The 24,015-nt window shown below is 40.3% G+C and overlaps 1 protein-coding gene and 1 non-coding gene across 2 annotated transcripts; both read left to right on the top strand.

Moving 5' to 3' along the window:
• Positions 1-6,859: 6,859 nt before the first annotated feature.
• On the top strand, positions 6,860-23,612 carry csnk2a4 (casein kinase 2, alpha 4 polypeptide). The gene is made up of 13 exons (XM_034682396.1): positions 6,860-6,979; positions 12,505-12,811; positions 12,905-13,016; positions 13,106-13,207; positions 17,300-17,350; positions 17,619-17,678; positions 17,938-18,021; positions 18,162-18,272; positions 18,454-18,555; positions 18,744-18,844; positions 19,764-19,912; positions 20,003-20,092; positions 22,037-23,612. The coding sequence occupies exons 2-13, from the start codon at positions 12,711-12,713 to the stop codon at positions 22,153-22,155; spliced, it is 1,182 nt and encodes a 393-aa protein (XP_034538287.1). The 5' UTR covers positions 6,860-6,979; positions 12,505-12,710; the 3' UTR covers positions 22,156-23,612.
• LOC117823389 lies at positions 17,405-17,541 on the top strand. The gene has a single exon (XR_004633392.1). It is a non-coding gene; the product is annotated as a small nucleolar RNA SNORA57 (small nucleolar RNA).
• Positions 23,613-24,015: the final 403 nt, after the last annotated feature.

Raw genomic sequence — 24,015 nt, 5'->3', positions numbered from 1 at the left:
ACCTCGAATGCTACTGTTCTTGAATGCTAATGGTAGCTAATGGGTTGTAAAATATGTCTTTACCTTAAAATATGGCCGGATGTCCCTCGGGGTTTATGACCCTGTAATCTTTTACTGTCGCTGATCAATCACGAAGCAGAGCAATAACAACAGTCTGTCAGATCTCCTGCATTAAAGTGATTTGCAGCCTAGAACACTGCAGTATGACGTTATCATATTGATAATAATTATCTAGTTGCAGCCTTGGGCATGATGACATCAGAGGAAAATGGCTGCCAGGTGGATATGGTTAATATGCTTCTCAAGACTGGGGAATGAGTATGACAGCTCATACGGTAAAAGTCAACCTTTGTGGGTGAACATTTCATCACATACGCTCTTTATTAAAATAATGAAGCTACAGTCTTTACAAGCTGAGGTAAAAACAGGAGCCTTTATAACTGTGGATCAGAGGAGAACGACTCTCTGCTGATGTCAGGTCAGGCCAGTTTCACCATGAAGTTGAATGAGTGTGTGTGTGGGTGTGTTTGTTGGCTTGTGTTCTGTAGGGGCGAATGTGTTGCAGACACTCTTGGGACTATTGTTTCCCTCCCAACGTGCACTGGGAGGAAGCGGAGGAATGACCTGAGACATTAGTACAGACAATATCATTCCAGCAGGGCCCGGCTCTGATTGCTCTCTGCTTGGCTCCTGCTCCTGAGCTTCACTTCAGGGCGGTGGTCCTTAATGCAGAGGTGAAAGGTGACTAATCTGAGGCCTGATTTCTCCCCCTGTCAAAATAAAACTACAATATGTCCGCGCAGAACGCACTGAAGGAGGAAAGAGGTGGACTTCCGCAGCAGCATTACATCCATCTCAGCTTTGTTGAGGCATTGTACTCTGATTTCTCTTTCCCAATGAAATGCTTCTTCAGTAGCTGTCTCTGATTTGTGCTTTACAAGCTATCTACCAAACTTAAGGGGCATATACATCCAAATCCATCTCTCCTACATGCAATTTAACTGCATATGCACTTATTCTCAATCCAGTTTGTAATGGAGTAATCTCTCTTTGCCTTTCTGAAGGAGATTTTTGGGGAATGACAGTCTATTTGGCCTAGATAAAGTCCCACACATGCACAGTTCTTTTTCAGTGACATTGCATGGAAAAAGCGCCACAGAGTGGGTCTGCATTTTTCCGAGACATGTGGAACGATCTTTAGTGGAATAAAACCACTGCTGACTGCTTGGAACATCTTGAAAATAGGAGGTGGATTGGACAGAGAATAAGTCTTAAAACTTTGAACTACTTTCAACACCCAGAGCAATTGTTTGGAGGATATCCTCAATCAAGGCCCCAAAGAGCACAATGAATGGTTGCGCTGACAGAAACCTGCTGCCCCCAATAACCTCCTTGATCCGCCTGCAGTGTGCTGGAAAAGATCGAGTGCTCCAAGCACAACACTACAGTGACACCTGAACTTTGTTTCTCATTGAATTATGCCAAAACGAGACTCCTGCCATCTTAAACATGTCAATCATCTGGTAATGTCTCAGTGTTTTCAGGCATAAAATGAGATCAAACTTTCTATGGTTGAGGACATTACTGCCTACTCATACATGGGTTACTCAAGGGCATAACTGCTCATCAGGTCAAGTCAAGTGTATTATTGATAAGCACATTTAAAACAACTCAGTTTGGCAAAATAGAGTCCCACAAACACAGTAATATACATAATACAGTTTAAAATACTGCACATTTGAGACTAAATTAAGATTAAAGACCTGCTACATAATATAAGATATAGAGCAGATGAGAGACAGGGTTGACTTACTTTGAAGGCCATCGAGAAGATATGTGTCTTTAGCAGAGACTTAAACATGTCAGGCGAGTGAACAAATCTTATGTTGGTGGTTGATTGTTTTATAGCTTAGGAGCATCCAACGCAAAGACTCGATCCCCTCTGTTTTAAGTATTGATCTTGAGATTTCTAAGAGCAGCTGGTTAGATGACCTCAGTGGTCTGGAGTGTAATAGAGCTGCAGATCATCAAGATATCAAGGTGCCAGTCTATTTACAGCCTTAAAATAAATCAATACTATATAGAATAATAATAGAATCAATCCTTAAATGGACATGAAGTAAACGCAGAGCGGCCTAAATCAGTGTGATGTCATACCTTTTTTCCAGATTGCAGATGCTGAAAACTTTATCTTTGAAGAGTTGCCAGATGGCAGAAATAATGCAGAGTCCTTCTTGTGATGGTAGAGGAAACCCAGGTTGACCTTTAGCTCTTGCAAAAATTGGTAATAATACTTATGTCTTATAGTAGTCTTTGGAAGGAAGTTTTAGTTTTTTTGTTGCAAAGGGTTTCCCCCTGAGTGTTTTTATACTTTTTTTTTTAGAATAACATATTCTTCATGAGTTTATATCTGGGCTTTTATATCTGCATTGGGATTTAGAGAGAGGACAGTTGATAAAGAAGAAAACTAAAAAGAGACAGTGCTCTACAGACGGTTGCCACTGTGCATAGGAGGCACGATTGAAGCACTAACCTAAACCTCTGCCAAATAACTTTTTTTAACACAAAATTATTAACCATCGTTCACACAAGTTGAAATAATATGACAATTTTAGTCTTCCCAGCTTTTTAAAGCTTGGGACACCAGAAACGTTTTATCTTTGTAGTATTCTTTATTCGGATCCTCATTAGCTTCCACAAAGTGATTGCTAGTCTTCCTGGGGTCCACACATAACAACAATAAAAACAGTAATTTAAGGCCTCACAATTCAAAACATTTTAAAAAGATATAATAAAATGTTTCTGAACATAAAACAAGCCATAAAAACCCTGAGAAAAGTAATCTAAAAAGAGAAATAGAAAACAATACAAAATAATACAGAAACAGTCAGAAGAATAGGTAATCATTGAATCTCCCTCAAGCTTAAAACAAATCTTTTGATGACTTTTTTAAAATAAATTTTGTCCTTGAGTTTTCTATTTGCGATGCATATTCCAGGCAGTAAAACCTCTATACAAAACAGTTTGCATCAAGGAATTTGTCCTTAGGCTTGGTAAGGCCAGGTGCTCTGAACTCACTTGACGCCTAGTGTGCTTGTGGCACTATGTACACCAGTTTTTCTTGAAAAAAGATGGGAGTGTTTTTCCAGACTGGGTTATGCATGAAGTTCAGGATATTGTTTTTTATTCATCACTTGATTTGTGTTTGTCTGTGCTCTTCTTCGATTAATGTGATTCATGATTATCTGAGTTTTTCTGTTATGAGATGTAAAATGGCACTCAAACTGAAAAACAAAAATCAGCTTTCAATGTCAAAATATACCCCAGCCCGAACAAGACACTCAGGCTCAAATCTTCAAACACATTTCTGTCTAAGATATTTTACTCTGGAGGAGAGAACAACCTGGTACAGTGTGCCTGGTTTTTGAAAGCTGGGGCGCCCCCTTCTGGACACAGTAAGTTTTTTCCTGTATGATGTTTTGAACAGAATTGTATCTTTTATTTTGAACAGATATTGCTTGATAAACTATTAAAGCTCATTATAAATAGTAAATAATAAAGCAAATAACTTTGTTCTCCTCCATGATCCTACATTTTTGCCCATTAAATCCCCAGATCATACTCAAAATCAGACTCACAGAATATTCAACACAGTAACACAGATGACCATTTTTGTGTTGTGATGCCACCTTTAATCTAAAATATACTTTGAAATAAAGGGAAAGCTGTGAACCAATCCTGCTGTCTTTGTGTTTTGTGGGGGAAAATAAACATGTTGGAATAGCAGGTGAAGGGTAGAGAAGAACTAACCGTTCAGTCATGGGAAACATTTCCACAAATCCACTTCTGTTTCTTCAGTTTCACTCTAACGTGTGTTTAATGTGATACTGATAAGACATGCATAAAGAAGTGACAACCACAGAGAGCTGAGTATCACATGGTAAAAATACTGACTTTATTTTCACGTAAGTGTTTGCAGATTTTATATTTACTTCAGTTCCCGCCCCCTCCAAAACTGGTTTCATCATTAAGGTTGCAAGCAGTGAAGAAAACACAACAGAAGAGAGGTATTTTTCTTTTGCATATGAAACAACTGTCTTCATCTGGAACTGTGCCATTGTGACAAACATACAAAGCGGGTGCTTTTTTTTATAGGCATTAAATTACAGGTCAAAGTGACATAAATAAATGCAGAAAAATAATCTTCTTATTTGAAACTGATACACTTATAAATAATTTGAATCTGGTTTATCTCTGGTTTATCAAGCAAGAAAATGAAGCCCAAGAGCAAAGATAACCAACTTGATCCATTAAATATGAATATTACATTGGACTGTTGTGTACAAAGTATATGTGCTAAAATTATGAATAATTTAAGAATTACATTTTATATCAAATGGTGAATCCTTTTAACTCAACTGCATGGTGCCATTCCTGTTGGTGCTCAGTCAGATCTGGTTATCCCCATGGGATACTTGGATTATATATTTAGTACAAATTATAGAGCATCAAATGATATATAATTGGGTATGGGGACAGTATAGGCACATGCCAATATCCAGCTACCAATACCAAATGTCTCTTCCAATTACCTTGTCCGGTTCAAAATTTAATATGATCTACTAGATTATCAATCTGCAGAGAGAACTGGTTTGTTTGAGACAGCTTTCAAAGTTTGAGTTACACAGAGCAACAACAGAAGTCATAATCAAATGTCTCCTTTTTTGTTTTGCATCCATGCTGTCTTAACGCTCTCTTCCCTCTGCCTCTCTCCAGAAACATGAGAATACAATAATATACTTTATTATTAATCTAATATCCAGTTATCTCATTCATTGGTAACGGTATTTAAAGAGCTCTGACACGCTCTAGATTACATATTGATGGAGAACAAACCAGGTAAGCTAATGACTCTTTACTTCCACAAATACAACTCACTGAGGCAAAGAGAGAGACAAAAAGGACATAGTTTATTCGCAACTGTACTCCTATGATCATGTTAATAGCATGGCATGTGAATAGAACTGTTTTCCAGGCCTGGGGACAGAATTGAAAAAGTCTACAGAGGACCGACTCACAGAAACTACGGAAGCTCTAAAAGGACGGGAGCAAATACATTTTATTTTCTGTGTTCTTGAGATAAGAAGTTAAGTTCACTTGATTTCTCTCTTATTTTTCTCTTTATCTCAAAATAACTACTTTTGTTTTCTCGAGATAACGAGAAAACAAGATAAGAAAACTGAGAAAATAAAATGTTTTTATTCCTGTTCTTTTCGGGCTAGTAAACATAAAAGGGGCACATCTATACACATAGTAACCTAGTAACTTCAGGAAAAATGTGCCTCAGTAGAGAATAAAAATACATTTGTTATAAGACATTTATCTTACAGGTTGAAGATCCAAAACACAAAATGAGGTTTGATATCTGGATAAAATGAGATTAAGTGTCCCTTTATCATGAGAAAAATAAGTCTAGATCTGAGATAACAAGCTTTTATTTCTGACTGCGAAAAAATTAACACATTATCTGGAGAAAACGCAGAAAATAAAATGCATTTAATCATGTCCCTTTAGGGCTTTTGTAAGAAACATTTAGAGAGTAAATCCATCTATTAATATTTTGGATACAAACATACGAGTTGAAAGTTTAATAACTGTATCATGTTAAAGTCTAGATATCCATTCTGTAAGGAAGCAGAGGTGTTGATGGTGTGAAGAATTAAGCTTATGTCATCATGGTCTTTTTTTTTATTGTTTATTGTTAAATGAGTTAAATGTGGTTATCAATATATATAAAAAGAAGACCCCCATCCCAATCCCACAATCCATATGTAAGGTTAACTACATGATATATGTTCAAAGCTTGATCGGCAAGGCAACTGGACTGGTAGAAATTATGCCTAAAGGATCAAGCTTTGAATTACCATGACCTGGATGACTGAGAACTTTCACATACATGATATATGCAATAATTAATATTACTATTATTATTATTATTATTATTATTATTAATAATAATAATAATAATAATATTAATAATAATAATAATAATAATAATTATAATAATAATAATAATAATAATAATAATAATAATAATAATAATAATAATAATAATAATAAAAACAGTAATGAAAATAATAATAATAATAAAAATATAATAAAATAAAATAAATGAAAAATAAATGAAAAATTAAAAAAAATTGCTGTTGGTAGTCACAGAGTAAACATATTTCCAGAGAGAGGGACTTCGAATGTCAACACTATCTCTCCCAACCAGAATTCCTCTAAGCCCCCCAACACAGATCGTGCGCAGTTATGATAGTGCCAGACTCGTAACCAATCGGAGGGCGTAGTAGGGGCCACCCTTTAACCAATCAGGACAGAGGATTGGAGATTAGCTATGATTGGTCCGTCATAACGGAACAGGGGAATAATAACATTGCTTGATACAAAGACATTGGAAAACAAAGAGATTTAGTCTCTTTAGCAATAGTCTCAAATTACTCCACTTACCGATGAGTACCGATCATAGACTGTATAAAATAGGTACCGATGGACCTTTTCTCCAAACCCAACAGAAAAAAAAGTTACATTTTTTACAGTATTCCTACCAACAGCAGCTTTAATGAGTAAACATAGAGAAACACGAGGAAAAATAAGATGTTAATAAAATTCACGAAAAATTAATTATATTAATAAGATAATAAAAAAAGAGTAAACCAGTAAATTAAACTAAGATGCTACACTAAAAGTAAAGTAAAACAGATTCGAATGTTACAGAGTCAATCGGCTCTTTCGCGGAAAGTGAAATGTCCCTCCCTGGCCGCCGTCGCAGTACTCAGAGACGGTGGTCGGCCATATTGTCTCTGATACAGCAGAAATCAGCTCAGACACACCGGCCAAGGAGGGAGGCGAGGACCGCTGCTGGACGACACTCCGCTGATCGGGAAGCTTTTCTGTCGTCGTGTTGGTCAAGGGGGTAATTAATAATTAAATATCCTCTTTAGTTGTTCTCAGATGATGATAAAACAGACTTTTATTCACCGTGGAAGAAAATGTATCCACGGCGAAGCTAGCAGGCGCTGACGTTAGCCCCTCTAGTGTTAGCATGCTATCAACTCAGGCCCTCACAAGTTCCTAACACCTTCTTCTCAAAGCTACTCCTGATCATCAAATAAACCATCTAACATGCACCTGCTGTAGTCATCGGATAACACATGCAGGTTAGCCAGAGCGGGAAAGATATTTAGTTCACTGTGGATACAGATTTAGCTTTTAATTCAATGTCGACATCACGTTAACATCACGGGTGTTCCATTAATATGATTCAATTATTGAAACAGTTAGACGATACATGATCACAAACAACATCTGCAGACATTATAATCATGATTATAATGCTCCATAGTGAGACCTGCAGTGATCATGTGTTAAAGTAACGTGCTGATGAAGCCAGTTAAGATGAATGCACAATGCAGGTCTTAATTTATGTAGCGTGATGATCTTTGTGGATTATTACTGACTATATATTTACATTTAAAGGCATCTCACTTCCTCTTGTGGTTTCTTGTTGGAGGACAAATTGAGGCTTAGATCTTTAAAGCTAAATCAATTGGTGAGGTCGGGTATGTTGAGGTGCGCTGGTTATCTATTACTGCGTTAATAGAAAACCTGAAGCTGTTAAGAAGATGCTGCTTTAGTCCCTAACCTGTCATGCAAAGTGTAATGATCATCAGGGATTGACCATTTAACTTGTGATATACACTCAGAAGGCAACACAGTCAGTGCTTGTGAAATTTAAAGTTTAGTGTCATTACATTTTCTCTTCTGCAGCACTTTAAATGAATGTATATGTGTGTATATCTCGGTTCTGAGGCCCTCCTTATTTATCATGATAAATAGCAACATTATGCTTAATTGTCCATTTAAAATCCAAGGCTTCAAATATACAGCTTCGATAATTTAACTCAAACAGTAAACATAGTGGCATGACCACTTAAAGGCCTTGTATGAGGCCAAGCTAAAAGGTAATCTGCAGTTTAAAGCCTGATTTATACTTCTGCGCCGAATCTATGGTGTAGCCCACACCGTAGGTCTGTGTAGCATTGTATTTCCCGCATTTACAGCACTTCCGGGATCCCTGCACATTGGCCGTGTATTTCATCTCCTCCTCTCTATTCTTCATGTAATCATGTCTGTATGATAAACAGCAACATGTATCAGCTGTAGATTAACAGAACACGCTCTAAATCACTGTGGAAAAGCAAACAGAGATCGTAGCGGGGCTGGAAGCAGGCGACCGGCTATCGGAGAGACCGCACTGCCCTCAAGCGTTTCAGCGGAGCATTGCTGCGCCACGGACATATCGACACACAAGTTTGTGGTGCTCATGTCCGCATCAACCACTGCTGCATAGGGGCGACAAAGCGGCAACCTCCGGTCTAAAAATATGAGTCCAATGCGGAAGTGTTAAAAGCTGCAGTTCATCGAGGATCCACTTAAGGCTGGCTCCGGAAGTACCAGAAGTCACATACACATGAATGGGAAAAAGCCGATCTTTACAGCAGAAATAAACATGTTTACAGCCTGGTACAAAAGATAAGTGTAGTCTCAATAGCTCATTTATTGATGTGCTCTCACTGTGAGGGGGGTGAATTTTTTCTTAACGCAGCAATTTCGAAGATATTGAGATTACTAGTCTTCCAATGAGAGGCACAGCTGACTGCGGGAACATTGTAGCTGTTAGCTAGGAGGCTCAAACTCCGCCTCTTTACGTCACAATCGCTCGACTGAAGCAATATGGCTCCCGCCGACGATTTGCCTCAAAACAGCGTTCAGAAACAGATGGGTGACATCACGGATACTACGTCCATATTTTATACAGTCTGTGGTGGCGAAGCAGAAGTATTAATCAGCTTTCAGGTATGGGACATGATTTTCCGATGCTTGAATATTCGCTTACTTTTTAGAAATAAGAAAAAAAATTAAACAAATATTTTCTCAATTTTAAAGCACAATTTTTCATCGTTTTCACCAGTGCCTGGTTGTAATATGGTATTCCCACAAGACGGTGGCTATAGAGCATCTTAAAGTTGTTTGCTAACAGCTTTAAGCAACAGGAGAAGAAGAATGCTAACTGCATTAAATTTGAAAGAAGAAGAAAACAGTGTTAATCACTGGAAACACGTATGAAGTGCTGTGAGATTCAGAAACTGAGAAGAGGCTGAACGTGGCTGTAAAATGTAAACAAACACGCCACGCTGCTGCATCACAGAGACACCAGCATGAAGGTTGAGACAAACGCTGCCGGTGACCGCTTCTAGCAGTATCTTGTCCCGGTGCTGGTTAACGCGACTACCACTCAAATGGACCGTTAACGGGACAGGTGTGTCGAGGAGTGTGTACGTTAACTGCCTTCACCTGCATCACAACAAGTGTCGTGTTAGTCTTTTGTTGTCTCAACTTGTTGTTTCAAACCTGCTGTCAGAGAGCTCAATGACGAATAATCGCTGGATAAATGCCAGTGATGATCGAGTAGTATTTTGGCTTGAAATGCTCATCCCCACTAACTCTAGAACACAGCAGGGAAAAGGCAGGAGAAGTTAAAGATGCACAAAGTTTCAGAAAACTGTCTAAAACTTACGATGGTCCATGAAGTAGGAACATGGAACAGGATGAGGAGGTGATTATGGACTTGTATGGTAAAGAAAAATGTGACAGACGCTGACAGTGACGAGGCAGAAACACTCATCAGGTGTTTCATGCCGTCCTGTTCACCTCGACTTACTTCAGTTTAGTGTGCTGAGTTAGCTGTAAAACATGTAGGTCAAACTGACTAATGGGCGATCTTCAATGGGGAAATATAAACTCTTTAATGAAACCATTTCTAAGTCAGTATGTCAATGTAGATAATAATCAATAACCCACTGAACCTACATTGATTAGGAATCAAATCTAACTAAACAGCATAGAGAACAGAGACATGCAGCAGAATGAGGCAGAGCCGTGTGTCTCCAGTCCGTCCGCTGCTACGACACTTTGTGCTTCAGAGATGTCTGGATGTAAAGTTGGCTAACCCAGTTTTAAACTGGATGGTGTTAACGTGACGTGACAACTTCCTCTGCTGTGGTCGCCTCACAGGAAACCCCAATCCATCCTGAGGGATGTTATGAATGAAGAAAAGCAGGACACACATACTGTTATCTAGTTAAAAATGTGAGTTTTATGGCCACATTCCAACCAGATCTGTGTCCAGTCCGTTTTTGATCTGTCACATCACAGGGTCTGATATGTTTCTATTCTATTCAATGTGTTAACTCCCACTGGATCCACTCCGTTGTGTTCCGGCAGCGTCTCTGATCCAGCAGGTTGGGGATCAGATACGCAAGACTTCTATTTTTGCTGGATGCCGGAGCATGACGCATCAATCTCAGCAAAGTAGATGGAGTGGGACAGGAAGTCAGACACCAAAACAAAATGAAACATCAGGTTCATTTTCAGAATAAAACACTATGTGTTATCACCAGATCGTATTTCACTTAACTTCAACAAACCGTCATAATGAGCGGAGCCAGGCCTGGAGTCAACAGGTCAGGGGTTTTCAGAGGACCATAAAGACAACATGGATGAGGAGAGGAGGAGGAGAATCCTTGATTCAGTAATTACAAATATATTTAAGATCAGTTTGTTCTAATTTACGACATAAACACCCGAAGCTCTCAGTTGGACAAATCTATCTTTTAGTTCAGTGGTGCACAAAACATGGAATTAAACTTTTTCTTCTTCATCCCTGATGCTGAAACAATACATATCCACACTAAGAATGACACTAGTGACTAATTCTCCATTTGATTAAACAGAAATTTTAATTCAGACCAGTTGGGTAATCTAAAGGTACGAAAGCATCTCTAAATTAATGATAAACATCATTTTTTGGACTTTTCCTAATTTAATGGGGACAACTGGGAAAACGTGAAATTAAAATGTTGATATTTTCCAATTTCCTGTGAAAAATTGTAACGCATCGGTGATCCTGGGGGTCAATTTGACCACAGGCTGTTTTAGCTGTATATAACAAGAAATATCAACATTTTACACACATTTGTTTTGGTTGTTTTAGATGATATTGAGGTCACTATAACCAAGGACACTTTCACATATGACTGCAGGAAACAGGTTTGTTTGATTGAGATATAATATTTCCCTCACCATGTCTCTAAAGACATTCAATGATGTGTCCTGTGTCAGACGTTTTGATAGCATAGAAACAAGGCAGGGCCGACGAGAGCATGACAAACTTGCAGCAATTTGATGTTCTGTTTTACAAATAAAGTACTTCTGAATGTTTTAAATTGTGCTCATGTTTAAAATATATTTTTTAAATTTCTGTTTAGGTAGTCAACAAAGAAACAAAGTACCTGACACATAAACCTGGGTAACAATCAGTTTCTGGAGGTTTAAATTGCTGGGGTCAAATTGACCCCAGGATAAAATATGTCAGAAAATATATGGGTAATAGGAGCGTTAAAAATATAAGAATGATAAATTGTTATCAAGTTAACCAGCCAGTCAATAATAGACCTACAACATGTGAACGCTTAGGGCCCGGATTAGTAGTGTGTTGTTACCATAAGCAGTTGGAGCACAACTCATACACGTGTTACTGCTGGACTGATGGAACATTTTTGTTTAGTGAAATCAGCCTGTCAACATGCTCCGGTGACATGGTGAGATCCTGGTCTGGAAAAATCCTCTCAGCCAGTTCAGATGCTACAGGCACACAGATAGCTACGCACAGCATGGATAGCTCTTTGTCTTAGCACTAAATCTGGATCCGACTTGTGATGATGATGAAGTTTGATAGTTAAGTTGACTGATCGCTCACATCAGTAGACCACACAACACCAAAAGTAACCTAAAGTGATCCCAGTCTAGTTCCGAAGTGGCTTAGTCAACTCTAGTGGGCACCATTACTGAAGCAGAGAGTGTCAGAGTAGCTATCAGACTTTGGTTGCACTTCCTCAGACTGTCCCGTCTCTTCTCCATCACCTTTGTTTTCCCATGTTTCGCCCGCCGTGCTGTAGCTCTCTCATTCCTCTGTGTCTAAAAAAAACAACGTGCACCCTTAACCAAAACACCAGTATAATCATCTGTCATGATTTTACATATTTTCATTCTCATGTCAGGGAAACATAACCTAACCCTGGTGTAAAGTAAAAGTTGTGCACAGTCTATAATTATTGTGGTTGGTAATCGTGTCAGTGCTGGGTGATTAGAGGGTTTGTTGACTTTAGCTCGTGATCCGTCTGCCAGCTCAGAGTGGTTTTAGCGACAGAGAGCCTGATGAAATAATTGGATTAGTATATTTATTATTCCACACAGACACTGTTAAGATTTGTTCTTTTGTTTATGTCATAAAACTTTGAATTGATGTTGAAACATGACGTGGTGACCTGAAACAGATGTCTAAATCTCTCCATCTTTATCTTCCTTCTTCTTTGACAGCTATCCCACCGTGCCCGTGGTGGCCCCTTCCCCTCCCCGTCCTCAGGCAAAGGCCCCCCCAAACCCCTTGCCCTGTTGGGATCAGCCTCCCCCCTTGCCCCCCACCTTCCCTCCTCTTCCTCCCTCCCTCCCACCCACCCATCCTGTACTCCAGCTGTCATCGACTGCGGTAAAGGTTCCCCACCATCTCTGCCAAGCTGTCGGACATGTCAGGACCCGTGCCGAGCCGGGCCAGGGTGTACACCGAGGTCAACACTCACCGGCCTAGGGAGTACTGGGACTACGAGTCCCACGTGGTGGAATGGGGGTAAATACTTATTTGATCTGCGCCCTTTTCTTTCAGCATACTGCGAGACAAATCTTCTACCCAGCTGATGTTTGTTTGACCCTCTCCTCACAGAAACCAGGATGACTTTCAGTTGGTGCGGAAGCTAGGACGTGGCAAGTACAGTGAAGTCTTTGAGGCGATCAACATCACGAACAACGAGAAAGTGGTGGTGAAGATCCTGAAGGTAAAGAGGCCTGGATAGAGTCATTGGCTCTGATTGATTTAACGCTTTAATTCTATCTGACTAACTCTGCCTCATCCTTTCACCCGCAGCCTGTGAAGAAAAAGAAGATCAAGCGGGAGATCAAGATCTTGGAGAACCTGCGTGGAGGTCCAAACATTATCTCTCTCATAGATATTGTGAAAGACCCTGTAGTAAGTACAGTTCATTGATTTGATTTGATGATGAAGACAGCAGGGCCATTCATTCATGTGTTTTTTCTGCTGTCATGATTTCTATGTGATATAAACAGGAAGTGTTCAGTGGGGTTCTGAAATATCATTACTGTACCAATAGTTTGGTGAGCCCGCCAGCTGTGCAAGCTTATCCATTTCACTTGTGCTTGGGAAGTATGTTTCCGTAAGTACTGGAGTTAGATAGATGTATCTGATCAGTTAGACGGCCTTGTATTTCTGTGTTGTGTCGGGGCTCTCTCCAAATATTTGAACCACCATTCAATATCATACAGAAATAGGACTTAATGATTTAAAAATGAGGCTATCAGTTAATTATAGGGGGTGTAACAATTCTTTTTAAAAATGATTCGATTCGTATCATGATTCGTGGTTGCCGATATGATTAAAGGACGATATTGGTTCATTTAGAACGATACGATCTGAAACGATTCAGTGACTTGAAATCGATTCAGTAACTTTTTAGTTCGCAAAAATTCAACCAGTGTGACTGTGAAATAAATACCTTGATACTGGACTAGATTCCTGTTGTTTCTTTTAAGGGAATCAGGTACAAATTAATTTTGGACATAAACGTTGTGTGAAATCCCATGGCGCCTTAGTAGGTGGTTGGATAGATTTGTGGTGTTACCGTGGTACTTTACCTTTACATATTCTACAAACAGCAAGCGACTTATTTAGAACATCCAGTCTTTCAATAAGCCAAAGTGTTTCCACACACTGGACTGCATGGTGACTTGATCATTTCTTGCTAGCCGGCTTCTCCGCTGCCATGCTCCATGCTATGTTTTGTTGTCTGCTGGCGCGTGGCGATGAGGTCACAGACAGGCAGCCTGAATTAGGGCTGAACGATTTTGGAAAATAATCTAATTGCGATTATTTTCCTTGATATTGCGATCGCGATTTAATATGCGATTATTTTTTCAAGGTCCTCTTCTAGTGTATTTTTCAACAAACACAAGCAATGAATCAATCTGTATTATAATATACAATATCAGATTTATTATACACAAACTGTTCTTTCTTAAAGGCTAGGCTCATGTTAAGATAAAGGCAAATAAAAAATAATTAATATGAAAGACGGTTTATTTATCTACTTCAATTACAGTTGTAAACTTACTAAATACTTTGACTTTGAGTCTTGTAAGCGTTCACCACAACTACTTAACAAAATTCTGCCAAACAAGTGTTTTAAGTTTAAAGCATGTTTGGATGTGAATCAGCTGACTGAAAGTGTTGCTCACAGCGGAGACACTCAGCTGGGGGCTGCGGCTGAGTGACAGGTCTCTTTTTTTCTCCGCTGCTGGACTGATTCTGACCCGGTTGCGCTCCTGGCTGACACCTGACCACGTAAACATGCTATTTTTTCTCAATAAGAACCAGTATACAGAAACTGGACACTGTGAGTCTGAAATATAATTCTGTTCAGTTGTCCTGTTGCAGTAAATCCACACGTTGTCTTGGCCTTCACTGACTCTGCGTCTGTGAAGATTATTTATAAGCCTGCTCCACATGTTGATATTCAGAATGTTGATTATTTTGTACGCCTCAATATGATTGGTTCTTCTGCTGAGGCCATTTTTAAAGATGTCAACAACAAAACAACAAATCAAAATTTAGCGTGGCTGAAGTTGTTTTTCTTCATCCCCCGCTCGAACGGATCTCGCTCTTCTGAGATTTTTGGCCATTGGCAAACCAGCTGAAAGGTGCATTACGGCCACCTACTGCATGCATGTCACGCAAGGTTGTGTCTGTGTACATTAAATATTTTTTTTAATTGCAGCCTTTGCGACTTGAAAATTGCCCTCTATTAGATCACGATGTTGTTTTGAAATTGATTAATCGTTCAGCCCTAGCCTGAACTGAGTAACGTTTAACGTCTTTATGATTCAAAAGTGCAAAAGAAACCACATCCATATAAAGTCTGCTGTGCTTAAATCGATACAGTCGATTTATTACCTTTTAAAACAATGTTAGATTGATATGTCGTCCGGAAGGCCAACTTGCTGAGCACAGATCGGAATATAAATTGATACATCGAGTAGTAGATGAATCGTTACACCCCTAGTTAATATGTTGGCTTTAGCATCTTAAATCAAAGCTCATTGATACTCAGTCAGAAGTTATTTGTTTTATGAAATGATGCCAAACAAAGAGCTGCTCTCAGCCTATGTGAACATTGAGAACTTAATATTAAGTTTAACCCATAATTTACAGTAAGTGATGAAAATCTGAAACTCTAGAATCTTCCAGATTGAGTAGAAAGGTTGTGTGTCACGCTGTCAGGAGTTAAAACTCAGACAGCAGGCTAAGTCTCTAAAGCTCATTAGTCCGTTACTGTCAACAAGTTCAGGAACAAAGGAGACAGAGACCTGAGGTTCTGCGGTGAACGTATCTGTTCACATTTCCTGGCGTCGATATATGGTGACAGTTGTGCAAATGACAGCGAGGAGTCTTCTGTGTCTTTGCACATAGTTACAGAAGTGAGAGTGTGCGTTTCCACATCTGTGTGTGTGTGGTTATGCTGTTAGTTGACACATTGTGCTTCCTGTGGGTCACCAATGGCCCAATCTGAATGTCCTCCCTGAACCCTGAGCCCTTCCTTACTTAATTGACATCACCAGGAAAGTGATTCAGGGCACCTTTACAGGGTTCAATGTAAACATACAGAGGCGAGGTGAAGGCAGAGCTTTGTCACAGTGCTGTAGTGGAGTCTCAGAGAGAAGAGTTAAGACAAGAACGTCTCTGCATGGTCTCCTCAAAGATGAGTTCAGGAGTGTCTTCAGAGATTTGATGTTGGTTTCTTTTAAAGCAAAGGTAATTAACTGTAAACACATTCATCCTTCTTGATGCTGATTCAAAAGCATCAACCGTCAAAGGTCAATGAATCAAAAAGGTGATTTGTCAAACATTAGATTGTATCTTTTGGTTTGGACAGAAAACAAACGTTCCCTTTAATCTTCAGGTTGTTGATGCCATAATCAGCCGTTCATTAACAAAATGATGAATCGTATTAACTAACATGTAAATCTGCAAATCAAAAGAGTTAGTCGTAGTGTCTCAGTAGTTGCTTTCTTCCCCCGCTTGTATAGATCTTTGGAGAGCCCTGATTAGGAAGCACCTTACGCCCGCCTGAACTAAATAGTCAGTAGATGAAGTTATTTATAAAATTTAAAATGTTTAACATCCTAAAATTTAAAGAAATGACGTCGATTGTAAAATGGAAATACTAAGAGATGTTCTGATTTCCTCTGCTTGAATCTGTCGATTTAAAACCTCTTTGGATATCATTTGAAGACAACGGCTCATTTCAAACTTCACTTTGACACTGACGAGTTTGAAACATTCATTAGATTAATGGTTAGATTAATAGTTGGTTTGCTAGTTGCAGCTTGAGTCACACTGTGAGTAACACTCGTGAATAGTCACAACTTTATGAACTCTTCATGAACATTTTACAAACATCAAAGCTGTGGGAGCCATACTTTTAGGCCTCCAATTCCATTACAGGTCTTAATGAGTCAAAATATGCAGAATGAATAGCTTTGACTTATGTGACCTAAATGAAAAATCATAAAACCTTCTCTTTACTTTTTGTTTATCTGTGAAATCTAGAACATGTCAGGAGATTGAAAAAGTGTGAAGCATAATACGCCAGCTAGCTTATATAGCATCAAACAAGTTAATCAAGAAACAAAAGCGAGCAGTTAAGCTGTATTCAGCCTCTTCGCTGTGAAGCTGGTCGACCTGTCGTCGATCAGATCAAAGCATATGGAGAGATATGAACCGTCTCTGATGAAAGTGGATCGACAGCTGACTGCTCATTGACTGTCTCGAGTCGCCTCGCCTGTTCATGAACAGGAAATGAAAGGAATGAGTCTGTAGTGAAGGAATGAATGTTCCTCACAGTGTGGCTGCCTGCTGTCTCTCTCAGAGCTAGTGTTAGCGCCTTAGCTCACAATCATGTGTGTTATAAAGCTGATCATAAAGGGGCCTCGTGGTAGATGTTGTTTGAAACTGCACTCACTAAAAATGCACTCTTGAAATTTGCAGTCCCGGACGCCCGCCTTGGTCTTTGAGCATGTTAACAACACAGACTTCAAGGTAGGAGCTTCTCTTTTTCTTGATGACATGAAACATGATATCAGCTTTCAGAAACCTCCTTTCTTGGCATACTCGTTGTTTACTCGTACACGTGTGTGTATGTGATGGAGGAACATTAAAGTCCAGTGCTATGTCTTCGGTGCCAGGAGTTCTGCCATCCCCTGGTTCTATCCTCAATCGCTGGCACAGTCCCTCAGGGGGATCTGATGATGTCTATCTGTGTCATTAACAACTTCCTCTTGATAACTGTCTTTATTTCTCTCTGCAGCAACTGTACCAGACCCTGACAGACTATGACATCCGGTTCTACATGTATGAAATCCTCAAGGTGAGTTCTCCGTGTTCAGCTCATGGTTTAGAACCTCTAAAGATCCTGCAGGGGGACAACAGTTCACCTCTAAAGATCCTGCAGGGGGACAACCTTTTACTTTCTGCACATTCGGGCACATGTGCAGCTCTAACCTGTGTTTGTCCTCAACAATGTGTGTTGTTCAGTACACAGAGGATTCTTGTAATCTGAGGCTGTTTTGGACTTACCTAAAACACCTTCAGATAATGACTCATTAAATCCTCGCTCTTGTCTGCAGGCCCTGGACTACTGCCACAGCATGGGGATCATGCACAGAGATGTGAAACCACATAATGTGATGATTGATCATGAACATCGTAAGGTGAGTTATACACATCACATAGATATTAGAATGATATAACTGAGCTATCATGTTGTGGATCCATTAAATCAATCCTGCATGGGGAATGAAACATGCCCTGTGTGTTTGTGTTATATAACGCCTCATGTCTTTATCTGTAGCTGCGTCTGATTGACTGGGGTCTGGCTGAGTTTTACCACCCAGGACAAGAGTACAATGTCAGAGTTGCCTCCCGCTACTTCAAGGGACCAGAGCTGCTGGTGGACTATCAGGTACATGAGTTTGCTTTGGGTTCAGTTGGAGTTCTTCAAATATCCAAAGGGGCTTCGGATAATAAAGACTTATTAACATCACTTAAGTCGTATAAGTGCAGAAGATATGTTCTGTAAAACAAGTCGCTCTCAGCTTTCTTCCCCCTGCTCTCTTGTAAAGTTTGTATTCGGTTTGTTTCAGATGTATGATTACAGTCTGGACATGTGGAGCTTGGGCTGTATGTTGGCGAGCATGATCTTCAGGAAGGAGCCTTTCTTCCACGGCCATGACAACTATGACCAGGTAGCTACAGAGCAGGGCTGTGTGTTGGGATTCACATGGTTCATGTAACTAGTACGTATAGATCCACTCGTCAGGTCAGCGATCTTGTTAAAGTGGTGACCACTTAGTGTTCACTAACATTGCTGGTGTCTGTACTGGTCTGGGACTGTCTCTCGTTCAGAGCTGATGAAGTGTTTGTGTTCCTGTAGTTGGTGAGAATAGCAAAGGTCCTGGGGACTGAGGACCTCTACGACTACATCGACAAGTACAACATCGAGCTGGAACCTCGTTTCAATGACATTCTGGGAAGGTAAGCTGTCGATGATGATGATCATGATGATGATGATGTTGATGTCTTGGATGTGCAGAAGGGCTGCATGAAATCTAGCTTTTTTATATTCATCATATTAACATGCAAACTAAAAAACTCTTGGCAAAAGAACACCTACAATACAATAAAGATTATTTTAAAACGCTGCATTCAGAGTGAAGTATTTAAACTGTCTAATGCCATAGAGACAGTGCACCATTTAGCCAATGGTGATGAAATGGTGTTGCTAGGTTAGCTGCAAGGTTAGCTGTCACACTGGCAGAAGAAGTAGAGATGTGAATATCCTTTTTACTTGGGAGAGACTTTGGAAACACGCCTTTTTAAAAAAAAAATTTTTTTTAAATCATTATTGCAATTTTAACATTTGCACTAAACACATTACAATAACCTGCATTTATTTAAGTAAATAACTCAATCATTTTATGTCAACAAAAAAGACTTTCTCACTAAGCACAGTAACATTGTACTGGTTGGATTGAGGCCAGAGGACAGTGGCCAAATTCAAGCCAGTGATCAGATAGTCTTAGATTAATTTGTGTGAATTGAGGGAGGAGAAACACTGCTTTTGGGTTATTTTGGGTGTAGGAGGGACACGAGGGCAGAGAGATGTAGAAACAGAGTTACAGCTAGTATGCACTCTTTAATGTCACATGTCATCTGGTTCACACAATGAGGCTCATTGTAATCACTCTGCAGGCCTACCTACTATGTCATCTTGGGTTTCACATCCATTCCTTTCATTTGTTTTGCAGGAAAAATAAACCATCCTGTCATTATGTTTTTTTAAATGTAAGATTCTGCATGCATCATGTATGGATGCTGCTCTGAGTCTGTTTTTAGTTTTTTAACTTTTTGTCAGAATTAAGTGTTTTATAGTTTTCACGTTTTTTGCTTCCAGGCATTCTCGTAAGCGGTGGGAGCGGTTCGTCCACAGTGAGAACCAGCACCTGGTCAGCCCGGAGGCTCTGGATTTCCTGGACAAGCTGCTGCGCTACGACCACCAGGCTCGGCTGACTGCTCGTGAGGCCATGGATCACCCTTACTTCTGTAAGCCCTCACACACAAGTGTCTGTTTATCAGAAAAGAATCACATCAAGCGACAGCATAAAGTGACTTCTTGTTTCTTTGCTCCTGCAGTCCCCATCGTGAAAGATCAGTCTCGTGTGGCCGGATCAGCCAACCTGCCCAGTGGGAACCCAGCCGTTAGCACAGCTAATATGATCACTGGTGAGAACACGCTCCTGCCATGAAGTGATTATACCTTCCTGCACTCTAGCAGACTGTGATATTTTCTACCTGCTTATTTACACCTCAGAGCAGTTTCACAACAGCATGCACACTCAACAGACTGGTTCTTCTACATGCACACTTTAACAAGTCTGTTCAAGCTACTCATTTGAAAATGAGAACATCAGAACTGCAGAGATCCCTCAGATTTACAGGCTGCAGCAGCGTGGTTTTATCATCCATTACTCTGTGATCAGGAACAGTGTGATAGAAAAACATTAAGATGTACATTCTCATGACATTCTCATCACATTTAGTTCCAGCCCAGACTTAGGGGATAAACATGAATAATGTGAAGTATGTACCTCAGGTTTAAGGGTTCCACCCTTCTGCACCTACGGGCACTGTACGTTTGAGAAACATTATTCACTGCACCCCGGTTACATTACAGTCCGTTACGTCCTCATAGCAGCCGCCCAACCCTCGGCTCCCACAGCAGCTACAGGAGTTTCATGTTCAACCTGTAAGACCCAATTATTAAAAAAACAAACACTCTGAAGCATAAATGATGAGAAGAGTCAGGAATAATGTGTGGGTCCAGTTCCCAGCTGGACTTGATAGAGAGAGCTCTACGGGTCTGTCACTCAGGACTCTTTCCTGAGTGTCAACAGGTACAAACAGTTTGGACGTGATCCAGTGGATGACTTCAGACAGCAGCTGTGAAACCTACTGTAATAACAGGATAACTTGTTTACCTGTAAATTTCATTGCAACTCTCATGCTTCTTTTTTTACTGTCGTACTTTTAAAAAAATTCATGTTACTGCCCCCCTAACCCTTCCATGCTCGCGGGCTTCCCCTGGGAATCCAGTGTTTCACGTAACAATGCTAGGAACTGTGGGTAATTTACGCTAAGTCTGCAAAAATGCCCACTGACGGAAAGGGCTCAAAAAGTCCGTGAGAGAGATCCCTCACACACTTGATGATGACAGCTCTAAGCCTTCACGGACTCAGTGGGAACGCGCCTCAAAGTCAGTGAGTGCTTGAGGGTGGACATTGAAATTGGGTCATAAAGAGTTTCCTTCACGTTCTTTGGTTGCATTTCTTTTGGAAGCAGCTCATTGTTTCCAATGTGACGTTTGCAAGCTGCTTATTTATCGCATGCTCCTGCAAATATACAGCAAAGCAGAATAAAATCCGCCCGTACAGATAGTTTTTCACATCATAATGCTATTTAGACCTTTTTAGAGCCTTTCATCTATATACTGGTAATAACAAGACTTTTATTTACTGAACATTTCCCATGACTAGCAGTACATTAAGTTTCCAGCCTCCATTGACATGAAACATTAATGTGACCTCATTCTGACATGCTGGTCTCGTATTGCTCCCTCTGTTGGTTGTTTGCATCGTGTTTACATCGCGTTTGATGTGTGACTTGTGTGTTTTTAAAAGTTGAGGTTCAGATCCAACTCTTGTTTAATAATAACTGTCGGGTAGGGTTAGGGAGAGGCAGCGGGAAACAAACACTCCTTGTTCTGGCATGTAAAATTACAGTTTGTATTATTGAGGTCCAGTGACTTTGAAGAAAGCGAGGTCATGATTTTTTCTGTTCTCACACAAGCTTTTCACTCACCCTTTCACTGCGGTCGGATAAGCAATGCATGAGAGCCTTTCCGAAACCTCTTTTTCCCGTCTATCAAAAACCACAGAAATATATTTAAAAAGTATTTACAGAAAACCCGGGTTAATACTCCAGTGACCTCTGGAGGGGATAGTTACCCTGAGATTGAAGTTATTCTCCTGTTTTAGTTTTGATCCGTCAGAGTCTCAGCTGTTGTCAGTCTTGGTTTGATAGTTCGTCACACCCTCTTTGAAAATGTTGATAGTCTGGTTTGAACAAACATTTAGCTGTTCTCACTTCCTTCTTCTTCTCCTCCCTCAGGTATCTCTGCCTTGCCAGCCTCCACTGCCCTGGGTCCTCTCACTGGCTCGCCGGTCCTGTCAGCTGCCACCAATGTTATGAGCACTCCGGTGCCCACTGCTGTTGGTGCCCCACAGTGACACTCCACCCAAAACCACACCCACTCTCCCCTTTACCACCACCATCACCCAGTCCAGGGGGAGGGGAGGGGGAGATGGGAAATCCTAGACAGGTGCCACTCTGCCAGTCCTCACCACATCAAACCTAACCCGGCGTGACCGCGCTCTACCAAACTCCTGGCTGGAGGACGCCGCTGCCGCCGTCTCTGAAAAAGATGTTTTTCCCTTTTCCTCCTGAATGAACATGTTAACCTGACAACTGAAATGAATGTTCTGTGTAACTGAAGTATACAGGTATCCCCCCCCCCCCCCCTCAGAGTGAATACAAAGGAGTGTGTGTTTGACGAGTCTGACAGGGAGTATCACACGGCTGATTCGGGGTCTCAACAGCATGTTTTTAGTTTGGAGTGTGAAGGCAGTGGTCGATACGTACATCAGCAGAGGGCGACAGAAAGGCGTTGGCCATCAGGACCAAAAGGAGCACATCCTGTATAGTTTACTACTGCAGCACAGTCAAAAACAAAACCTGATGAGAACACATGAGAAACCCAGACGAGTGTAAACACCCTCCAGATCACAGCATTTTGGAAGTGTGTGGTGCTGTTTCTGTGCTCCAGGTGTACGTGAACACAATGACACTTCAACACTTTCTCTGCCTGAGTCGTTCTGTCTTGCCTTTCTTACCAAACCAGATAACCAGTCTTCTTTTGATATGCGACTCCCCCGCCACGTTATCCCTCGTCGTTGATTAGTTTTATATTGAAATGTATTGGATTGCTGGATACGTGGTTCGATCCACTCTAGTGTTGTACAATGGACTCTTAAAGAAGCCAGGTAAGGTTCATTCAGGTTCTCAAAAGAAATGGTTCCTCAAAACGTGCTGCTTTCCACTTCCTTGAATTACTTCAAGTGGCTTTTCTTGAATTATTTCAAGACATAACCAAAGTTTACTCAGTTGGTTGGAAGAAGAGACTGACCAAACCTAGTTTTTGTTTTGTGGGAGTTACTCATGGAGACGCTGTAACGCGACGTGGACTCAAGTGAGTACAACGAAAACAACACCATGAACATCTGCAGGTGACTAAAGTGCTGTTAGTGTTGGAGGAACGTTCTGTTCTGTAAAGTGTAGTGACATGGGTAAAGCTTTGTGAAGAGTACATAGTTGACTTCTACCAACATGTTGAGGGAAATATTGAAGTTGAATAGCACTTGAAGAGTAGAGTTTTCCCCCGTGTTTTAGTGCCAGAGTTTGAAAGTGTAAGTTTTAGACCCTGCTGTAAATATGCATCTTTTTTTTTTTTTTCTTTGGTTTTTCATCTCAAACCTGAAAATGCAAATAAATCCGAACATGTATACATTGACCTGAGAGCGGAGCAGTTTGAGTCCCTACATCACTGTATATATTTTTATGTCCTTATGTAGAAGACTAGTATTTGAAAATATTTGTGTAAATAAACAGGTGTTTTATTTATCAGGTACATCTGACTGATTTATGTCCCTCATCTTACACACACATCAGCACATCTTTCAAAACAAGTGTTCTTCCATCTTTAAAGGGCCATTCAGGTATTTTTAAACCTCGCCCCTCTAAATGACCTCTGAGTACGAAACTTAGTGTATTTTCTGGTCTTGTACTGCCTCAGCTAATGTTACCCATGAAAACAAAATAACTGCACTACATATAAAACAACCTGTCGTGGGCAGCAGCAGACCAACCACTCCAGAACTCCTAAAGAATTAAAAAAACATTTTTTGTAGATGCAGTGTGGTTTCTCTGAAGACACCAGTGAATCTGAAACAGCGTCCTCTAGTGGACAAAACCGATAATCCTCCCCTACATACAGCACCTTTCATACAGATCAAATGCAACCCAAAGTGCTT

Source organism: Notolabrus celidotus, chromosome 1 (genome assembly GCF_009762535.1).
Source record: "Notolabrus celidotus isolate fNotCel1 chromosome 1, fNotCel1.pri, whole genome shotgun sequence".
Taxonomy (NCBI): domain Eukaryota; kingdom Metazoa; phylum Chordata; class Actinopteri; order Labriformes; family Labridae; genus Notolabrus; species Notolabrus celidotus.
This window is presented reverse-complemented; position numbering and strand designations above follow the sequence as displayed.